This window comes from Protopterus annectens, chromosome 4.part1 (assembly GCF_019279795.1).
Source record: "Protopterus annectens isolate FY-2018-M chromosome 4.part1, PAN1.0, whole genome shotgun sequence".
Taxonomy (NCBI): domain Eukaryota; kingdom Metazoa; phylum Chordata; order Ceratodontiformes; family Protopteridae; genus Protopterus; species Protopterus annectens.
In genome coordinates, this window is record NC_056734.1 from 501,750,257 (window position 1) to 501,770,061 (window position 19,805).

The following is a 19,805-nucleotide window of genomic DNA, read 5'->3' on the forward strand; positions in this document are numbered from 1 at the left end:
CTTTAAAAGCCTACTTTTATAAACATGGCTCTTAGCATTTAAATATTTGTTGTTTCTGCCCTGTATATAAGTAAATTTATTAGTTTTGAATATGGCATTATGGATGCATACATGATTTTAAACACACACACACACACACACACACACACACACACACACACACACACACACACACACTCACATGACCGCGCGTATTTTATAGGTCAACATCTGAAATGGCCAGATGTTTCACTATCAGTGTATTTTATCAGTGCTGGTAAAGGCAGAATATTAGGATTCTTTTTTAATTGCTAACTTTTTAAACTGTGTTTCCCTTGCTCCACCCTGTCTGTTTCACTTTCCTTACAAGGCAAGACATGGTGGGGCTTTTTTTTTTTTTTCAAGGCTCATTTCATTCTAACCCAAACCACCAACAGGCAAGACAGAGAGAGAGAGAGAGAGAGAGAGAGAGAGACACAGAGAGACAGAGAGGGGGAGGGAGAGAAATGTTTTTCTGGGGAAGTAAATTTCATTCTATTAAGCCAATATGACACAGAAGAGGAGTTAGGAACTTGAGACCTTAGCACCAACAGAAACATGAGTGATCTTCGGTATACTGAACTTTAAAAAGGGAATAGATCTGAGCAGCAAAAAAGGAAGTGCTGTGCAGATTTGCAGAAGCATGAAAAATAGAACTGAATGTTCAAAGAAAAGTGTGGTATAAAACCTAGGTGTGAGCCATAGGGAAACATATAAAAGTCGGCCAGTTCTGAACTTTGTGCCTTGGGAGAACTACATCAGCTGAAAGACTGAAATGTTGAAAATGAAGAACTAACAGTTAGTGGGGGAATACTGTTTACTCGTATACAGCAATGAGAACTGTCTGTGAAAAGATGCAAATTAAGAAATCCTAGGGGAGAAGCAGTCAGAATCTGAAAGATTGCAAGTGCATTGGGTACCTCTGGAGGCTGTAATTGACATTTCAAGTGAATGGTTATACTGTCATCAACTGAGTGAATTTAGGTGCTTTTTCTTTTAGGACATTCATGGATTTCAAGTTTCATTATTCACTGTTCGGAAGTCTGTATTTTTTAATATAAATGTCCTTTCCTTGGTCTTAAACCCTTTTTGCTCTCTTAATTCCCTATTCAAGGGCAAGTGCCAGAATATCTGGACGCAGGAAAATTCCAGAGTTTGGAAAAGAAGGATGTCCAACTAATTTGCCTATCACACAGATCCTTATTGCAGGAGTGATTTTTTTTTTAATTTGTGTTTGGCAGGACATCTTTCCTTTAACTGAATTTTCCTAATGGAGGTAATCCGGCGCTCTTCAATCTTTGCTGCTGAGGTCATGGAGGTTTTTGACCGTTGTCCCACTGACAAGGAATTGGTATCACAGTCCAAAGCATTATGTCGTGATTACATCCACACTAGGCTCAGTCGTGTTGGCCTGGGCTGGAACAGACATGTCAGTTTACAAACAAGTGGAGGCAAACTGGCAGAGGCATCCGCAGTCCTGTTACGTTTAGGTAAGTTTTTCCTCTTACTCATGGAATTATCTCCAAGTATCTAGGCCTCTAACCCTCCTTTTCTCTTTTCATGTCCTCAGTCACTTGTTCACCTTTTTTATTCGGTTGTTGCTCCTCCTTTGATCTCCTACTTTCCTTTCTCAAGCCGCCAGTTGGCAAAGATGAAACATGTTAAGTAATATGACATATCTATGTACCTGCAGGTTGAAAAACAGGGCTTGTAACATTCAAAAAGCCTTGTAGTATTTGCTCACTGGAAAAAAGAGTAATGCAGGAATGAGCTAAATCAATGATGCATAGTGAGTGTGACCAAGTAGAAGGTTTTCATGTCTGGAGTAGTTAACAATGAAAAACAAAAAAAAGAAAGGCGAGGAACTGTGAGAGATTGGAATTACAGTCATAAAAACAGCAAAGTGTTTCTCAGAAGTTATGAAAAGTAACAGTATAATAACAGAGACTGTTTTTAATTCTCTTTATTCCTACTTTCTCCCTCTCATGATCTTGTTTTCTCAGTCTCTCTCTCTCTCACACACACACACACACACACACACACACACACACACACACACACACACACACACACACACACACACACACATGCACACGCACGCACATTCACCATTATGTACAAACCTCCCATTTAGGGGATCAGCATTTTAAAGAAAATTAGGGTTGAATTCTGGGGTCATGGGTTCGATTCCCAGAAACTCATATTATTTACTTTTTACTGCAGTTTAGACCTTGACTTGAAAAATATATTGACCTTTAGTAATGTTCAAGGAACCAGGTTGCAATTCATCTGTTAATGCATCACAAAATGCTGTTGACAAGTTCAGCAGCAAATGTTCTCATGTCTTGTTCAGAAATGCAGTTTCTGGTGAGGTGTGCTTACATAACATCTTGAAGCTCAGTGTACTGACAGCAAGGCACCAGGTGGACTACACCCAGGCTATCTGACTGCCATTTATATCACACCTACTGTCTTTTTCCGATTCACATGTTATGGGGCCTTTTTAACATTCCAAGGTTGTATTAAGAGGTTCTGACAGGTTGCTGTTTCTGTTCATAGAACCAGCCCTTTAGAGTACACACCCTTTATCACTTTATGTGGCAAATTTTATCAAGGTTACTAAAAGTGTTCAGAGTTCCTTTTATTCATGAGTCATTTGGCTTGCCTTAATTAGCTTCTGAAATACTCTTGTCTAATTACTTTATGGTTACTGTAGTTTCTGTCACCTATTCTGTGTGTTTTATATTGATGCTATTAAATTTGCTTTAATGTTTCTCCAGAAATCTCAGAGAGGGGGGAGTATATGTGCATCATAAATAATGTATTGCATATTTATGCATCTATTTATTGAAAATCAGATTACTGCAACACAGCTTTTCTTTCTTCTAACAGGGTCCCAGCTCTTTTTCAGTGGGGTGTTACGTTACATGCCCAGACACAAAACTAAACGCATTTTAGTCCCATCATCAGTTCACTTGCTACCAGTCCACACAGTGCCTCTGTTCATTATCTGCCTTTATGCATGTTTAAATGTGACTAGAGCAAATGTTTTGCACGATTCCCATTTCATTACTCACAGTAGTTTGTTTTGAGTTGTTATGGAATTCCTCCCAGGGCTTCCCCTGCTGCTGGATTCCTGCCAACAGAAAAGGGCAGGACGGCTTAGAAGAAAAAAGCTATTTAAAAGGTAGGTAGGAGGGAGCTTGAGTGGCATGACCTGCTTTCCCACTGGTACAAGCTGACATTTCACAGCAAAATATGATCACATTAGTAAATATTGTTTCAACATTCAGCTTATTCAAATCAGTTAACATGTGAATCTTTGATTTTGAATATGTAAGCAGTATTTGCTTTATTTGTGTTTATTTTTGTTAGGCAGATAAAACTTGGCAGGCACAAATGTTGAAACTCTAGGGAAACCAGACAACACAGGTCTGGTTCAGTGGTTTGCTTAGTATCACATAATACAGAGAAAGAAGCAGAAGTTGTAACAACAAAATGCATAATTGCAAATAATTACAAATAATTACCAGGGAAGTAGATAGTGTGGGAAGAAGTAGCCAGGGAATTGTTATGGCTAGGCTTTTATAGGCCCTAGGGCCAATAGCCTAGTACCAACTTATGAACCTATGAACAAGATATAACCCTTTTGCATTTGATTGACTGCAGTACCAAACTGCTTAACTTTTTGCACAGGAATTCTGAACAAAGCCAAAAATAATGGGATGAGGGAAGGGGAGAGAGAAAGAGCCAAAGGCCCCAAATTAGGGATATTTTGTAATATTACTCTAATTCATCAACGTCAGCATCGATGTACATTTTCTGAACAGTAAGAAACATGAAATTCTGTTGTCTGACATTATTAATTAACAATAATCCTCAGTGATTTACCAAAAAATCTAAATAATTTATTTGGGAAGGGCAAAAATATAAGGCAAAATCAGGGACATTTGAGAGGTATGAGCAAATGTCATACTGTTTTTTTGTTCATACCTCTCAACTTAGCACAAGAAATCTGGACAAAGCCAAAAATAACAGGGGGTCAAAGTCCACAAAATAGGGACAAATGTTAAATATTGCTCTGAGACAGTGGTCTCACCTTCGATAACTACATCGCTACAACAGTCAGGAAATCATTCTATGTGGCACACCTCATCACTAAGGGCTTTTCATCCAGAAAAAAGGAGGCCATTGTCCTACTGTACTCATCCCTCATTAGACCCATTATAGAATACAACGCCCCATTTGGTATGTACCTCTTAAGACATCTGCAACAACTGGAAAGGCCGCAGAAATACCTCACTAAAAGAATCACAGGCCTAAAGCAGATGCCCTACGCTGACCACCTTAAAAAACTCCAGCTATACATATCGTCTACTCAGAGGCGATCTCTGCTTAACATACAAGGCCATGTCAAACCCAGAGCTGTTGGACAGCTACACTTAAAGAAATCCCAATCCCTCAGAGCCACACGCTCCAGGGATCTAAACCTTGTCATCACAATAAACAAAACATGCTGGAGGGATAGGTTCCTGACCCAGAGACTCCCCAAACCCTGGAATAGACTGCCCACACATGTCAAGCAGAATGCCTCTTTGGCCCTCTTCAAAAGGAACCTTGACGATCGGATGGGAGAAAGGAAATTCACCCCGGGGATCACGTCAGTCACCCTGCTAGATAGAGGTCCAGGGAAGTAAATAGTGTGGGAAGAAATAGCAAGGGAATTGTTATGGCTAGGCTTGTGTAGGCCCTAGGGCTGATAGCCTAGTACCAACCTATGAACCTATAAGTTGCTAGAATAAGAGGTTTTGTCTTGCTACATTTTCAGAATAATATGAATTTTGAAACTCAAATGTCTATGATTATTTTGTGAATTCAGTCCAGGATTTGCCAGGAAAAACAACAAACTGTATGGAGAACAGACTAAAAATATGATGCAAAAATCTGGACATTCTGCGAAAATCTGGACAGTTGAGAGGAATGTTTTTGTTCAAATATTTTTATTAAGAAAAGGACTTGTTTGTTTTTAACAATAATATGAAAGACAAAAAACATAGCTTTGAATAAGAAAAAGATAAAAAAAAACATAACAAAGCACTTGCATAAAATTAGACCTGTTAGTAACAGCGTGCATTTAATTGCTGGAACCTGTGTTCTGAGAGACTGCTTTCCAATCTGTCTGCAAATATACAGAGCTGAGTATATATTTTTTTGGTTTTAGAGTTTGTTAATTGTTGCTTAGATCTCTGTTGAAACTGTTGTCTCCCTGTTCTGAGAGACTGCTTTCCAATCTATCTGCAAATATATATATTTGTATATAAAAATATACAGAGCTGAGTGTATTTTTTTGGTTTTAGAGCTTGTACTGTTAGTTGTTGCTTAGATCTCTGTTGAAACTGTTTTGTCCCATCCAGCCTCCCTAGTTTTGGTTTGTAGTTTAAATTTGGTGGCTTTTGCAGTTGTCTGCCCCACACCCCACTGTAGATTTGATCTGAGACACTCCCCCAGTCCCATCTCTTTACCACATTCTACCTAATAAGCTCTTTCTGTACTCGCTTTTAGTCCTTTTTAATTTAATTGCATTTTTTAAACTGTGTTTGGTCTAATATTGTTACATACTCAAGTGTGTTAGCTTGCACTGCATGTGAATTGTTTTTACTACTGTTTTTGCTACTTTTCTGTACAAAAAAAAAAAAAAAAAAAAAAAAACTGTAAGCCTGTTTCCTACCTTTCCTGTTACTAGTGTTCCAGATACTGATTTGCTGTATCCAGGACTGTTTGTAAGCTTCTGCGGCCCCCAGGCCTTTCTGTGTTGGAGGGAAGCCTTCTAGCTTATCAGTGGGAGTGGTAAGCACTAGGTAACCTGTCTACCACATAAGGAGTGGTTCTGGCCCAGAAATTGTAGTTATTGGCCGTTTGGGCAATCTCTTCCATCTCTCTCAATGTTCTGATTTGAAAGCCTGCATTTGCACTTGTTTCTGTCCTGTAACTCATCTAGTGCAGATACAGATTCTTAGTTTTAGCACTTAAATTTGCTTATTCGTGCTCAGCACTTGTTCAGAACTTGTAAGCACTAAATAAGCTACTAATGTAGCACTGAACCTTCCTCACTACCTAGAGGAAAACAGTTTTTGTACTTACCTTTCTCACTTGCTTAGAGAAAAACAGCTCTTGTACTCACTTTCCTCACTTATCTACAGGAAAATAGTTTTTTATTCAGGCATGTCCAAGGGTCAGCTCCCAGTGTTCTCTCCTGTCTATCTGATGAATCTGGGCATCTTGAGGCAATGTAAAAATTGTCCCATGTACACAGACAACCCTCTCCTCCTTCCACCCAACACTACAACCTGTGAGAGATGCACTTATCTAGCCAAACTGGAGGTAAAGCTCTCTCCAACCAAGACTGAACTTGACAGTCATGAGGAGAAGGTAAAAATTTGCACCACACCACACTCATCACATAGTCTCACTAAATCTACACCAACAAAATCCACACATAGTAACGCAAAAACATTCGCGGAGGCTCTCAATAATAATCTGTCGTAGCAACAGAGACCTCCAAAGCAGAAACGCAAGCAACTTCCATCCCCCAACACAACCCAAATGACACATAGCCCACAGACTCAGTGTGCCACTCAACCACAGCCAATAAGGCAAAACAACGTACCCAACACACTAGTCATAGGTGACTGTATAGTCAGGCACACTGATGTCCCACTCACCAGGCTAAACAAGGAGAAGGTTACTGTCAGCTGCCTGTCAGGTGCCAGGATCCTCCACATAACCCACGCACTCAGATCACTCCACAACAAGTACAAATATGACTCTGTCATTGCCCATGTTGGTGTGAATGACCTGAGATGTACCTCCCTGGACTACATGAAAAGAGACATGGAAGAGCTCTCCAGTCTTATAGCTCAGGCAGGTATGACCCTAGCCCTAAGTAGCATTCTGCCGTCGCCCAGAATGATACCGCAATACAGGGACAAAATGATTGACTTCAACAATTGGCTAAGCTTCTGGTGTCATTCTAAGGGGATCCAGTATCTGTCTGCTTGGGATGACATGGTCGACAGACCACGATGCCTTGCCACAGATGGCCTGCACCTGTTGCCCCTGGGGTTCCGGATACTGGCTATGGCTCTTGCTGCCCCTATAGTGCCTTTTTTAGGCAAGGTTCAAATAACAAATTCACCACCGTAACAGGAACAGGCAAGCAAAAACTGAGGGTAATGCTACTCAATGCTAGAAGTCTAAATCTCAAAATGCACTCACTCGAGGCACTCCTTAAAATGGAGAACATCGATATCTGTGCAGTGACTGAGACCTGGTACAAGGCTCCAGAGAGCACCCCTGCACTACCAGGCTATAACTCATACCACACTTTTTGACCATGTAACCTGGACCAAAACACCAAAGGTGGAGGTGTGTCCATATTCATTAAGGATAGCCACACCTCCAGGCTAGTTGCTCAGCATAATGCATCCGAGGTTATCCAAGTGCATCTAACTCTGGGCAAAACTGCAATCCAAATTGTAGCTTGCTACAGATCCCCCACCATGCCCCAGGATTCCCACTTCTCTTTTCTTGATGTACTGGAAAATATTAGGGTTCAACCAAACACCCTAATAATGGGCGACTTCAACTACCCCACCATTATCTGGGAAAACTACTCATGTACCAACTCCTTAGCTCAACGCTTTCTGGAATTCATAAACTCCAATGCCCTGGATCAACTTATCCACACCCCCACCAGGGGAAATAATATCCTAGACCTAGTCATTACCAACATGAGTGACCGGTGTTCCACACCTGAAGTCAACTCCTCGTTGGTCTGATCCGACCATAAGTTAATCACCTTTGATATCCACATCCTGACCCCACCCGCCATTAAGGAAACCATGGTAAAAAATTTCTCCAAAGCCAACTTCATGCATCTTAACACAGAAGTGGTGAACTTCATGACACCCATGCAGATGGACAATACAGTTACAACTGCTGAATCCTACACAAATGCACTCTATAAGCACTTACACGAGTGCATGGATCGTGCTATCCCAAACAGAAACAAGATGCTATCCTCCAAAAAAAGGAAGCCAATCTGGTGGTCCATTGCCATAAACAAACTGTACAACAAGAAGGAAGAAACTGTTGCAAAAGAGAGTAAAATCCCATGAGTGGAGGAGCTCCCTGGTCAGCCTCAGTAAGAAGCTGAGATCCCTTATAGGATCCTCCAAAGCTAGCTACAAAAACAAAATCGCCACTAATTCTAAGAACAACCACAATGCATTCTATAGCTATGTCAAGAATCTTGATGGCAACACCCAGATCTGCTCTGAGTTACAGCACAACGGCACGAAAATTACAGAACCAACTGATATTGCCAACATCCTAGCAGATAGTTTAGTGCTAACACTACCCCCCCCCCCACCCCCTAAAGGGCCCATATCTATACAGGAAGAATGCCGAGTTACTGTAATCACAACTATGCAGGTAAAAGCTGCACTCTCTAAAACCAAAAACACAGCATCCATGGGACCGGACAACATCCCAGGTTGCATTTTACAGGAACTTCAGAACGAACTGGCTCCCCACTTAAGCACCATGTTTAATAATGGCCTCGCATCAGGCTTTGTGCCCACTGAATGGTGCACAGCAACAGTTATCCCACTCCACAAAGGGGGAGCCACCACTGATCCTGGGAACTATCGACCTATTAGCCTGACAAGCCTGGTCTGCAAGGCCATGGAACATATCATCATGGAGCTCATAAACAAAAGACATTGGTAACCTCCAAACTCTGGATCCCACCCAGTTCAGGTTTGTGAAAGGCAGATCATGCCTCCTGAACCTGATCGACTTCTTTGAGGCAGGCACAGCCGTAGATGAGGGTAAGGTGGTTCACACAGCCTATCTTGACCTCGCCAAGGCTTTCAACACCATCCCCCATTCTGGAATTATAGCTAAACTCACTAAACTAGGTATAAATCCCTACGTCACAAGATGGGTTGCCAACTGGCTCACTGACAGAACCCACACTGTAAAAGTTGCAGACTCCAAATCTGACCTCAAAGCAGTGACAAGTGGAGTACCACAGGGTTCCGTCCTGGGACCTCTCCTGTTTGGTATCTACTTCTCTGAAGTACAGGCTAACACAGAAGGCCTCTGAATAATGAAGTTCGCAGATGATTGCAAACTAGGAGCCATAGTCAAGTCCCCAAATTATGTGGACATCCTACAGAAGGGCCTCGCTGAGACAGATGCCTGGTGTCAGAACCATGGCCTCAAGCTCAATGCCAAAAAGTGCTGTGTCATCCCGTCTGGTAAAAACTCTGTACCCATGAACTACCACATAGGCAGCAATCTACTTAACACCAAATGTGTGATAAGAGACCTTGGGACCCAGGTGGACAGTAGTCTCTCCTTTGATAGTCACATTGCCACAGTAGTCAGGAAGTCCTTCTACATGGCACACCTCATCATAAAAGGGTTCTCATCCAGGAAAAAAGAGGTCATTGTTCCCCTCTACTCGACACTGATTAGACCCATTATAGAGTACAATGCCCCTTTTGGAACGTACCTCACAAGACATCTGCAGCAGCTGGAAAGGCCACAGAAGTACCTCACAAAGAGGATTACTGGCCTCAAACAAATGCCCTACACTGACCGTCTCAAAAAACTCCAGCTTTACTCCGTAGCATATCGCCTACTCCGAGGTAATCTCTGCCTAACATATAAAGCTATGTCAAACCCAGAGCTGTTGATCTTGCTACACCTAAAGAAATCCCAATCCCTCCGAGCTACACGCTCTTGGGACCTAAACCTTGTCACCACAATAAACAGGACTTGCTGGAGGGATAGATTCCTGTCCCAGAGACTTCCCATAGTCTGGAACAGGCTACCCATCTATGTCAAGCAAAGTTCTTCATTAGCACTCTTCAAGAAAAATCTTGATGAGTGGATGGGAAATAGGAAATACACCCCAGGGATCACTTCTGTGTCTCTGCTCGACAGTGGCACAGGAAAATAACCTTCTTGGGTGGCATAAGCCAAGGAACCTTGTTGGCTAGGCTTACATAGGCCCTTGGTCCGATAGCCTAGTACCTACCTATGAGCTATATACATTATTTACAGAGGCCTGAAAAATTCATGAAATGATAAACCAGTAGAAACAGGATTGCATAATAAGCATAAAAGAGGTAGAGTCCATTCAAAATGTCTGAATAAGAGAAGAAACCTTTATCCAAGGATTATTAGTGAAAATGCTCAGGGCAAATGTCATACGTCATGAGCACTGTGTCTGTAGAACAGCTTTTTGGTACAGCTTCCACCAGGTATAAATGGTAGAAATATGCTAGTCTAACTTGATCCAGTTCTATTTGTCATCATACCACTCAATAGTCCAGATATTTGCAGAATGTCCAGAGTTTTGCCTCATACTTTTGGTCTGTTCCTTATAAATGTTTGGTTTTCTGGCAAATCATTTGAAGTCATTGAGGATTGAAGTCAGAAAATTATGACAGGCATTTGAATTTCAGACTTCATACCCTTCAGAAAATTCATGCAAAACCTGTTATTCTATCAACTTTCTACATTTTTAAGAGCAATATTTAAAACTTGTCCCTATTGTTGGGCCTTTGTCCCCCCCCCCCCCATTATTTATGCTTTGTCCAGATTTCTTGCTCTAAGAAGTTAAGAGGTATGGCATCCTGCTTCATTTGCAGCAAACTAAAAGTGTCAGGTTGTGCTGCTCTTAGAATTAGTCCAGATTGTGGAGAAATTAGCTGTTGTATTTAAGACTCAGATTATTCAAATAAAATGCAATGAAATGTTTGGTGATTTCAAGCTTGGAGATATGAAAAAAAAAACTTCTTTAGTCCATGTAGACATACTTCTTGCTGTCTAAAATATATTTCAGAAGGTGTTAGTTATTGATGAGGTTATTATGACATGAATGTGTACTAAATGTAAGTCCAAAACTGACTTCTGTCGAGGCATTTTATATAAATGCAGTTTAACTACCCATTTGTTAAATACAGCATTAAAAGGACATTGTTTAAAAAGCATAGTGCACTATCCGAAAAATGATGTAATTCAGGAAGAAAGAACATATACTGAACACAGAGACGTTAGGGCATCTAGTCTGACAGACTTGTTCATGCTTTCCTTTTTGACCTGCTTTTTTCTAGGAGCTTGTTAATTGATTTGTTATCATTCAGTGATACTCTGCATCAGTACAACACTACTGTAGATAGGCAGATAAAGCTGATGCCAGTAACTAGATAAACATGATCCTCATTTTCATTTACACTGTAAATTAAATGGAACAGTGTAGTATATGACAGGAACCTGTCATTCTGTAGGCAGTGTATGAAATGGAGTACTGTAGTATATGAGAGGAACCTGTCATTCTGTAGGCAGTGTATGAAATGGAGTACTGTAGTATATGACAGGAACCTGTCATTCTGTAGGCAGTGTATGAAATGGAGTACTGTAGTATATGACAGGAACCTGTCATTCTGTAGGCAGTGTATGAAATGGAGTACTGTAGTATATGACAGGAACCTGTCATTCTGTAGGCAGTGTATGAAATGGAGTACTGTAGTATATGAGAGGAACCTGTCATTCTGTAGGCAATGTATGAAATGGAGTACTGTAGTATATGACAGGAACCTGTCATTCTGTAGGCAGTGTATGAAATGGAGTACTGCAGTATATGACAGGAACCTGTCATTCTGTAGGCAGTGTATGAAATGGAGTACTGTAGTATATGACAGGAGCCTGTCATTCTGTAGGCAGTGTATGAAATGGAGTACTGTAGTATATGACAGGAACCTGTCATTCTGTAGGCAGTGTATGAAATGGAGTACTGTAGTATATGACAGGAACCTGTCATTCTGTAGGCAGTGTATGAAATGGAGTACTGTAGTATATGACAGGAACCTGTCATTCTGTAGGCAGTGTATGAAATGGAGTACTGCAGTATATGACAGGAACCTGTCATTCTGTAGGCAGTGTATGAAATGGAGTACTGCAGTATATGACAGGAACCTGTCATTCTGTAGGCAGTGTATGAAATGGAGTACTGTAGTATATGACAGGAACCTGTCATTCTGTAGGCAGTGTATGAAATGGAGTACTGTAGTATATGATAGGAGCCTGTCATTCTGTAGGCAGTGTATGAAATGGAGTACTGTAGTATATGACAGGAGCCTGTCATTCTGTAGGCAGTGTATGAAATGGAGTACTGTAGTATATGACAGGAGCCTGTCATTCTGTAGGCAGTGTATGAAATGGAGTACTGTAGTATATGACAGGAACCTGTCATTCTGTAGGCAGTGTATGAAATGGAGTACTGTAGTATATGACAGGAGCCTGTCATTCTGTAGGCAGTGTATGAAATGGAGTACTGTAGTATATGACAGGAACCTGTCATTCTGTAGGCAGTGTATGAAATGGAGTACTGTAGTATATGACAGGAACCTGTCATTCTGTAGGCAGTGTATGAAATGGAGTACTGTAGTATATGACAGGAACCTGTCATTCTGTAGGCAGTGTATGAAATGGAGTACTGTAGTATATGACAGGAGCCTGTCATTCTGTAGGCAGTTTATGAAATGGAGTACTGTAGTACATGACAGGAGCCTGTCATTCTGTAGGCAGTGTATGAAATGGAGTACTTAAGTATATGACAGGAACCTGTCATTCTGTAGGCAGTGTATGAAATGGAGTACTGTAGTATATGACAGGAACCTGTCATTCTGTAGGCAGTGTATGAAATGGAGTACTGTAGTATATGACAGGAACCTGTCATTCTGTAGGCAGTGTATGAAATGGAGTACTGTAGTATATGACAGGAACCTGTCATTCTGTAGGCAGTGTATGAAATGGAGTACTGTAGTATATGACAGGAACCTGTCATTCTGTAGGCAGTGTATGAAATGGAGTACTGTAGTATATGACAGGAACCTGTCATTCTGTAGGCAGTGTATGAAATGGAGTACTGTAGTATATGACAGGAACCTGTCATTCTGTAGGCAGTGTATGAAATGGAGCACTGTAGTATATGACAGGAACCTGTCATTCTGTCGGCAGTGTATGAAATGGAGTACTGTAGTATATGACAGGAACCTGTCATTCTGTAGGCAGTGTATGAAATGGAGTACTGTAGTATATGACAGGAACCTGTCATTCTGTAGGCAGTGTATGAAATGGAGTACTGCAGTATATGACAGGAACCTGTCATTCTGTAGGCAGTGTATGGAATGGAGTACTGTAGTATATGACAGGAACCTGTCATTCTGTAGGCAGTGTATGAAATGGAGTACTGTAGTATATGACAGAAACCTGTCATTCTGTAGGCAGTGTATGAAATTGAGTACTGTAGTATATGACATGAACCTGTCATTCTGTAGGCAGTGTATGAAATGGAGTACTGTAGTATATGACAGGAACCTGTCATTCTGTAGGCAGTGTATGACATGGAGTACTGTAGTATATGACAGGAACCTGTCATTCTGTAGGCAGTGTATGAAATGGAGTACTGCAGTATATGACAGGAACCTGTCATTCTGTAGGCAGTGTATGAAATGGAGTACTGTAGTATATGACAGGAACCTGTCATTCTGTAGGCAGTGTATGAAATGGAGTACTGTAGTATATGACAGGAACCTGTCATTCTGTAGGCAGTGTATGAAATGGAGTACTGTAGTATATGACAGGAACCTGTCATTCTGTAGGCAGTGTATGAAATGGAGTACTGTAGTATATGACAGGAACCTGTCATTCTGTAGGCAGTGTATGAAATGGAGTACTGTAGTATATGACAGAAACCTGTCATTCTGTAGGCAGTGTATGAAATGGAGTACTGTAGTATATGACAGGAACCTGTCATTCTGTAGGCAGTGTATGAAATGGAGTACTGTAGTATATGACAGGAACCTGTCATTCTGTAGGCAGTGTATTAAATGGAGTACTGTAGTATATGACAGGAGCCTGTCATTCTGTAGGCAGTGTATGAAATGGAGTACTGTAGTATATGACAGGAACCTGTCATTCTGTAGGCAGTGTATGAAATGGAGTACTGTAGTATATGACAGGAACCTGTCATTCTGTAGGCAGTGTATGAAATGGAGTACTGTAGTATATGACAGGAGCGTGTCATTCTGTAGGCAGTGTATGAAATGGAGTACTGTAGTATATGACAGGAGCGTGTCATTCTGTAGGCAGTGTATGAAATGGAGTACTGTAGTATATGACAGGAACCTGTCATTCTGTAGGCAGTGTATGAAATGGAGTACTGTAGTATATGACAGGAACCTGTCATTCTGTAGGCAGTGTATGAAATGGAGTACTGTAGTATATGACAGGAGCCTGTCATTCTGTAGGCAGTTTATGAAATGGAGTACTGTAGTACATGACAGGAGCCTGTCATTCTGTAGGCAGTGTATGAAATGGAGTACTGTGGTACATGACAGGAGCCTGTCATTCAGTAGGCAGTGTATGAAATGGAGTACTGTAGTATATGACAGGAACCTGTCATTCTGTAGGCAGTGTATGAAATGGAGTACTGTAGTATATGAGAGGAACCTGTCATTCTGTAGGCAGTGTATGAAATGGAGTACTGTAGTATATGAGAGGAACCTGTCATTCTGTAGGCAGTGTATGAAATGGAGTACTGTAGTATATGAGAGGAACCTGTCATTCTGTAGGCAATGTATGAAATGGAGTACTGTAGTATATGACAGGAACCTGTCATTCTGTAGGCAGTGTATGAAATGGAGTACTGTAGTATATGACAGGAACCTGTCATTCTGTAGGCAGTGTATGAAATGGAGTACTGTAGTATATGACAGGAGCCTGTCATTCTGTAGGCAGTGTATGAAATGGAGTACTGTAGTATATGACAGGAACCTGTCATTCTGTAGGCAGTGCATGAAATGGAGTATTGTAGTATATGACAGGAACCTGTCATTCTGTAGGCAGTGTATGAAATGGAGTACTGTAGTATATGACAGGAACCTGTCATTCTGTAGGCAGTGTATGAAATGGAGTACTGCAGTATATGACAGGAACCTGTCATTCTGTAGGCAGTGTATGAAATGGAGTACTGCAGTATATGACAGGAACCTGTCATTCTGTAGGCAGTGTATGAAATGGAGTACTGTAGTATATGACAGGAACCTGTCATTCTGTAGGCAGTGTATGAAATGGAGTACTGTAGTATATGACAGGAACCTGTCATTCTGTAGGCAGTGTATGAAATGGAGTACTGTAGTATATGACAGGAACCTGTCATTCTGTAGGCAGTGTATGAAATGGAGTACTGTAGTATATGACAGGAACCTGTCATTCTGTAGGCAGTGTATGAAATGGAGTACTGTAGTATATGACAGGAACCTGTCATTCTGTAGGCAGTGTATGAAATGGAGTACTGTAGTATATGACAGGAACCTGTCATTCTGTAGGCAGTGTATGAAATGGAGTACTGTAGTATATGACAGGAACCTGTCATTCTGTAGGCAGTGTATGAAATGGAGTACTGTAGTATATGACAGGAACCTGTCATTCTGTAGGCAGTGTATGAAATGGAGTACTGTAGTATATGACAGGAACCTGTCATTCTGTAGGCAGTGTATGAAATGGAGTACTGTAGTATATGACAGGAACCTGTCATTCTGTAGGCAGTGTATGAAATGGAGTACTGTAGTATATGACAGGAACCTGTCATTCTGTAGGCAGTGTATGAAATGGAGTACTGTAGTATATGACAGGAACCTGTCATTCTGTAGGCAGTGTATGAAATGGAGTACTGTAGTATATGACAGGAACCTGTCATTCTGTAGGCAGTGTATGAAATGGAGTACTGTAGTATATGACAGGAACCTGTCATTCTGTAGGCAGTGTATGAAATGGAGTACTGTAGTATATGACAGGAACCTGTCATTCTGTAGGCAGTGTATGAAATGGAGTACTGTAGTATATGACAGGAACCTGTCATTCTGTAGGCAGTGTATGAAATGGAGTACTGTAGTATATGACAGGAACCTGTCATTCTGTAGGCAGTGTATGAAATGGAGTACTGTAGTATATGACAGGAACCTGTCATTCTGTAGGCAGTGTATGAAATGGAGTACTGTAGTATATGACAGGAACCTGTCATTCTGTAGGCAGTGTATGAAATGGAGTACTGTAGTATATGACAGGAACCTGTCATTCTGTAGGCAGTGTATGAAATGGAGTACTGTAGTATATGACAGGAACCTGTCATTCTGTAGGCAGTGTATGAAATGGAGTACTGTAGTATATGACAGGAACCTGTCATTCTGTAGGCAGTGTATGAAATGGAGTACTGTAGTATATGACAGGAACCTGTCATTCTGTAGGCAGTGTATGAAATGGAGTACTGTAGTATATGACAGGAACCTGTCATTCTGTAGGCAGTGTATGAAATGGAGTACTGTAGTATATGACAGGAACCTGTCATTCTGTAGGCAGTGTATGAAATGGAGTACTGTAGTATATGACAGGAACCTGTCATTCTGTAGGCAGTGTATGAAATGGAGTACTGTAGTATATGACATGAACCTGTCATTCTGTAGGCAGTGTATGAAATGGAGTACTGTAGTATATGACAGGAACCTGTCATTCTGTAGGCAGTGTATGAAATGGAGTACTGTAGTATATGACAGGAACCTGTCATTCTGTAGGCAGTGTATGAAATGGAGTACTGTAGTATATGACAGGAGCCTGTCATTCTGTAGGCAGTTTATGAAATGGAGTACTGTAGTACATGACAGGAGCCTGTCATTCTGTAGGCAGTGTATGAAATGGAGTACTGTAGTATATGACAGGAACCTGTCATTCTGTAGGCAGTGTATGAAATGGAGTACTGTAGTATATGACAGGAACCTGTCATTCTGTAGGCAGTGTATGAAATGGAGTACTGTAGTATATGACAGGAACCTGTCATTCTGTAGGCAGTGTATGAAATGGAGTACTGTAGTATATGACAGGAACCTGTCATTCTGTAGGCAGTGTATGAAATGGAGTACTGTAGTATATGACAGGAACCTGTCATTCTGTAGGCAGTGTATGAAATGGAGTACTGTAGTATATGACAGGAACCTGTCATTCTGTAGGCAGTGTATGAAATGGAGTACTGTAGTATATGACAGGATCCTGTCATTCTGTAGGCAGTGTATAAAATGGAGTACTGTAGTATATGACAGGAACCTGTCATTCTGTAGGCAGTGTATGAAATGAAGTACTGTAGTATATCACAGGAGCTTGTCATTCTGTAGGCAGTGTATGAAATGGAGTACTGTAGTACATGACAGGAGCCTGTCATTCTGTAGGCAGTGTATGAAATGGAGTACTGTAGTATATGACAGGAGCCTGTCATTCTGTAAGTGTATGAAATGGAACAGTGTAGTATATGACAGGAATGCGTCATTCTGTAGGCAGTGTATGAATGGAGTACTGTAGTATATGACAGAAATAAGTCATTTTGTAGGCAGTGTACGAAATTTGCCACCCAACAACAGCCCCTAAGGCAAGACAATGTACCCAACACTTTAGTGATAGGTGACTCTATAGTCAGGCACACTGATGTCCCACTCACCAGGCTGAACAATGAGAAAATTGCAGTCAGCTGCCTGTCGGGTACCAGGATTTGCCACATAATGCATGCACTCAAGTCACTCTGTCATTGTCCATGTTGGAGTGAATGACTTGAGACGTACCTCCCTGGACTACATGAAAAGAGACATGGAAGAGCTCTCGGATCATGTGGCCCAGGCAGGTATGACCCTAGCCCTGAGTAGCATCCTGCCTTCACTCAGAATGATACCACAGTATAAGGACAAAATGATTGACTTCAACAATTGGCTAAGCTTCTGGTTTCATTCAAAGGGGATCCAGTATCTGCCTGCCTGGGATGACATGATCGACAGACCATGATGCTTTGCCAGAGATGGTCTGCAACTGTCACCCCTGGGATTCGGGTTACTGGCTAAGGCTCTTGCCACCCCTTTAGTGCCTTTTTTAGGCAAACTTCAAAGGGCAAAAGCACTACCATAACAGGTACAAGCATGCAAAATCTGAAGGTAATGCTACTCAGTGCTAGAAGTCTAAACCTCAAAATGCACTCTCTTGAGGCACTCCTAAAAATGGAGAACATCGATATCTGTGAAGTAACTGAGACCTGGTTCAAAGCTCCAGAGAGCACCCTTGTAATACCAGGCTACAACTCTTCCCACACTTTTTGGCCACCAAACCAGGACCAAAACACTAAAGGTGGAGGAGTGTCCATATTCACCAAGGATATTCACAACACCAGGCTAGTTGTCCCACACAATGCGTCTGAAATTCTCCAGGTGCAACTAACACTAGGTAAGACTGCAATCCAAATTGTAGCTTGCTACAGATCCCCCACCATGCCCCAAGATTCTCACTACACTTTTCTAAACATACTGAAAAATATTAAGATACAACCAAACACCCTAATACTAGGTGATTTCAACTACCCTGCCATTAAGTAGGAAAACTACTCATGCATACCACTTTCTCAGAGGCAATTTCTGTCTAACATACAGAGCCATGTCCAACCCAGAATTGTTGAGCATGCTCCATCTTAGCAAAACCAAATCTACTCGAACTACACGCTCTAGGGATATAAACCTCAACACAACAATGAATAGAATATGCTGGAGGGATAGATTCCATTCGCAGAGACTTCCCTTACTATGGAACAGGGTCCCGATCTACATAAGACAGAGCCCCTCACTATCACTCTTCAAGAGGAACCTTGATGAGTGGATGGGTAACAGAAAGTTCATACCAGGGATCACACCAACAGCACCACTAGATAGGGGCCAAGGGTACTAGCTGCTAGTACAAGGGTCTAGGGAACTACTAAAGGGGCGGTGAATACCGCACAATGTGGCTGGGCTAATATATGCCTTCGGGCAGATAGACCAGTACCAACCTATGAACCTATGAACCTATGTACCAACACCTTTGCTCAACAGTTCTTGGAATTCATAAATTCCAATGCCCTAGATCAGCTAATCCTTAGTCCCACCAGGGGCTCCAATATCCTAGACCTGGTCATTACCAACATGGGAAATTGAAGCTCCACACCTATGGTCATCCCCTCGTTGGTCATGTCTGACCATAAGCTAATTACCCTTGACATCTACATCCCACCCCACCCCCCCCCCCAGTAAGGAAACCTCTGTAAAAAACTTCTCCAAAGCCAACTTCATGCTACTCAAGTCAGAAGTGACAAACTGCATGACACCCATGCAGACGGGAACTGAAAGTTTGACTGCTGAATCTTACACTAAGGCACTGTATAAGCACATCAACTCGTGCATAAGTCGTGCCATCCCCAACAGAACCAAGATGCTCTCGTCCAAAAAAAGGAAGCCAATCTGGTGGTCCCTTTCTATAAACAAACTTTACAACAAAAGGAAGAAGATGTTGCAGAAAAGAGGAAAATCCCAGGATGCAAAAAACTCCCTTACCAGCCTCAGTAAGAAGCTGAGATCCCTCATAAAATCCTCCAAAGCTAGTTACTAAAATAAAATTGCCAAAGATTCCAAAGACAACCACAAGGTATTCTATAGCTATGTCAAAAATCTAAATGGCAGTGCTCAGATCTGCTCTGAGCTACAACAGAATGGCATTAAATATACTGATCCCAAGGATATTGACAATATCCTGGCAGATCGATTCAGTGCAAACGTCACCTCCCTCTCACCCCATAAAGGGCCCATCTCAAT

General features: G+C 41.5%; 1 protein-coding gene across 1 annotated transcript in view; it reads left to right on the forward strand.

The window, feature by feature from the left end:
* The first annotated feature begins 444 nt into the window (after positions 1-444).
* The window catches only part of BOK (BCL2 family apoptosis regulator BOK), a 485,461-nt gene continuing 466,100 nt past the window's right edge, over positions 445-19,805 (forward strand). Inside the window, exon 1 of the mRNA XM_044070310.1 lies at positions 445-1,508. Within this exon, the coding sequence (XP_043926245.1) occupies positions 1,289-1,508 (220 nt within the window). The 5' untranslated portion in view covers positions 445-1,288. The remainder of the gene's footprint in view (positions 1,509-19,805) is intronic.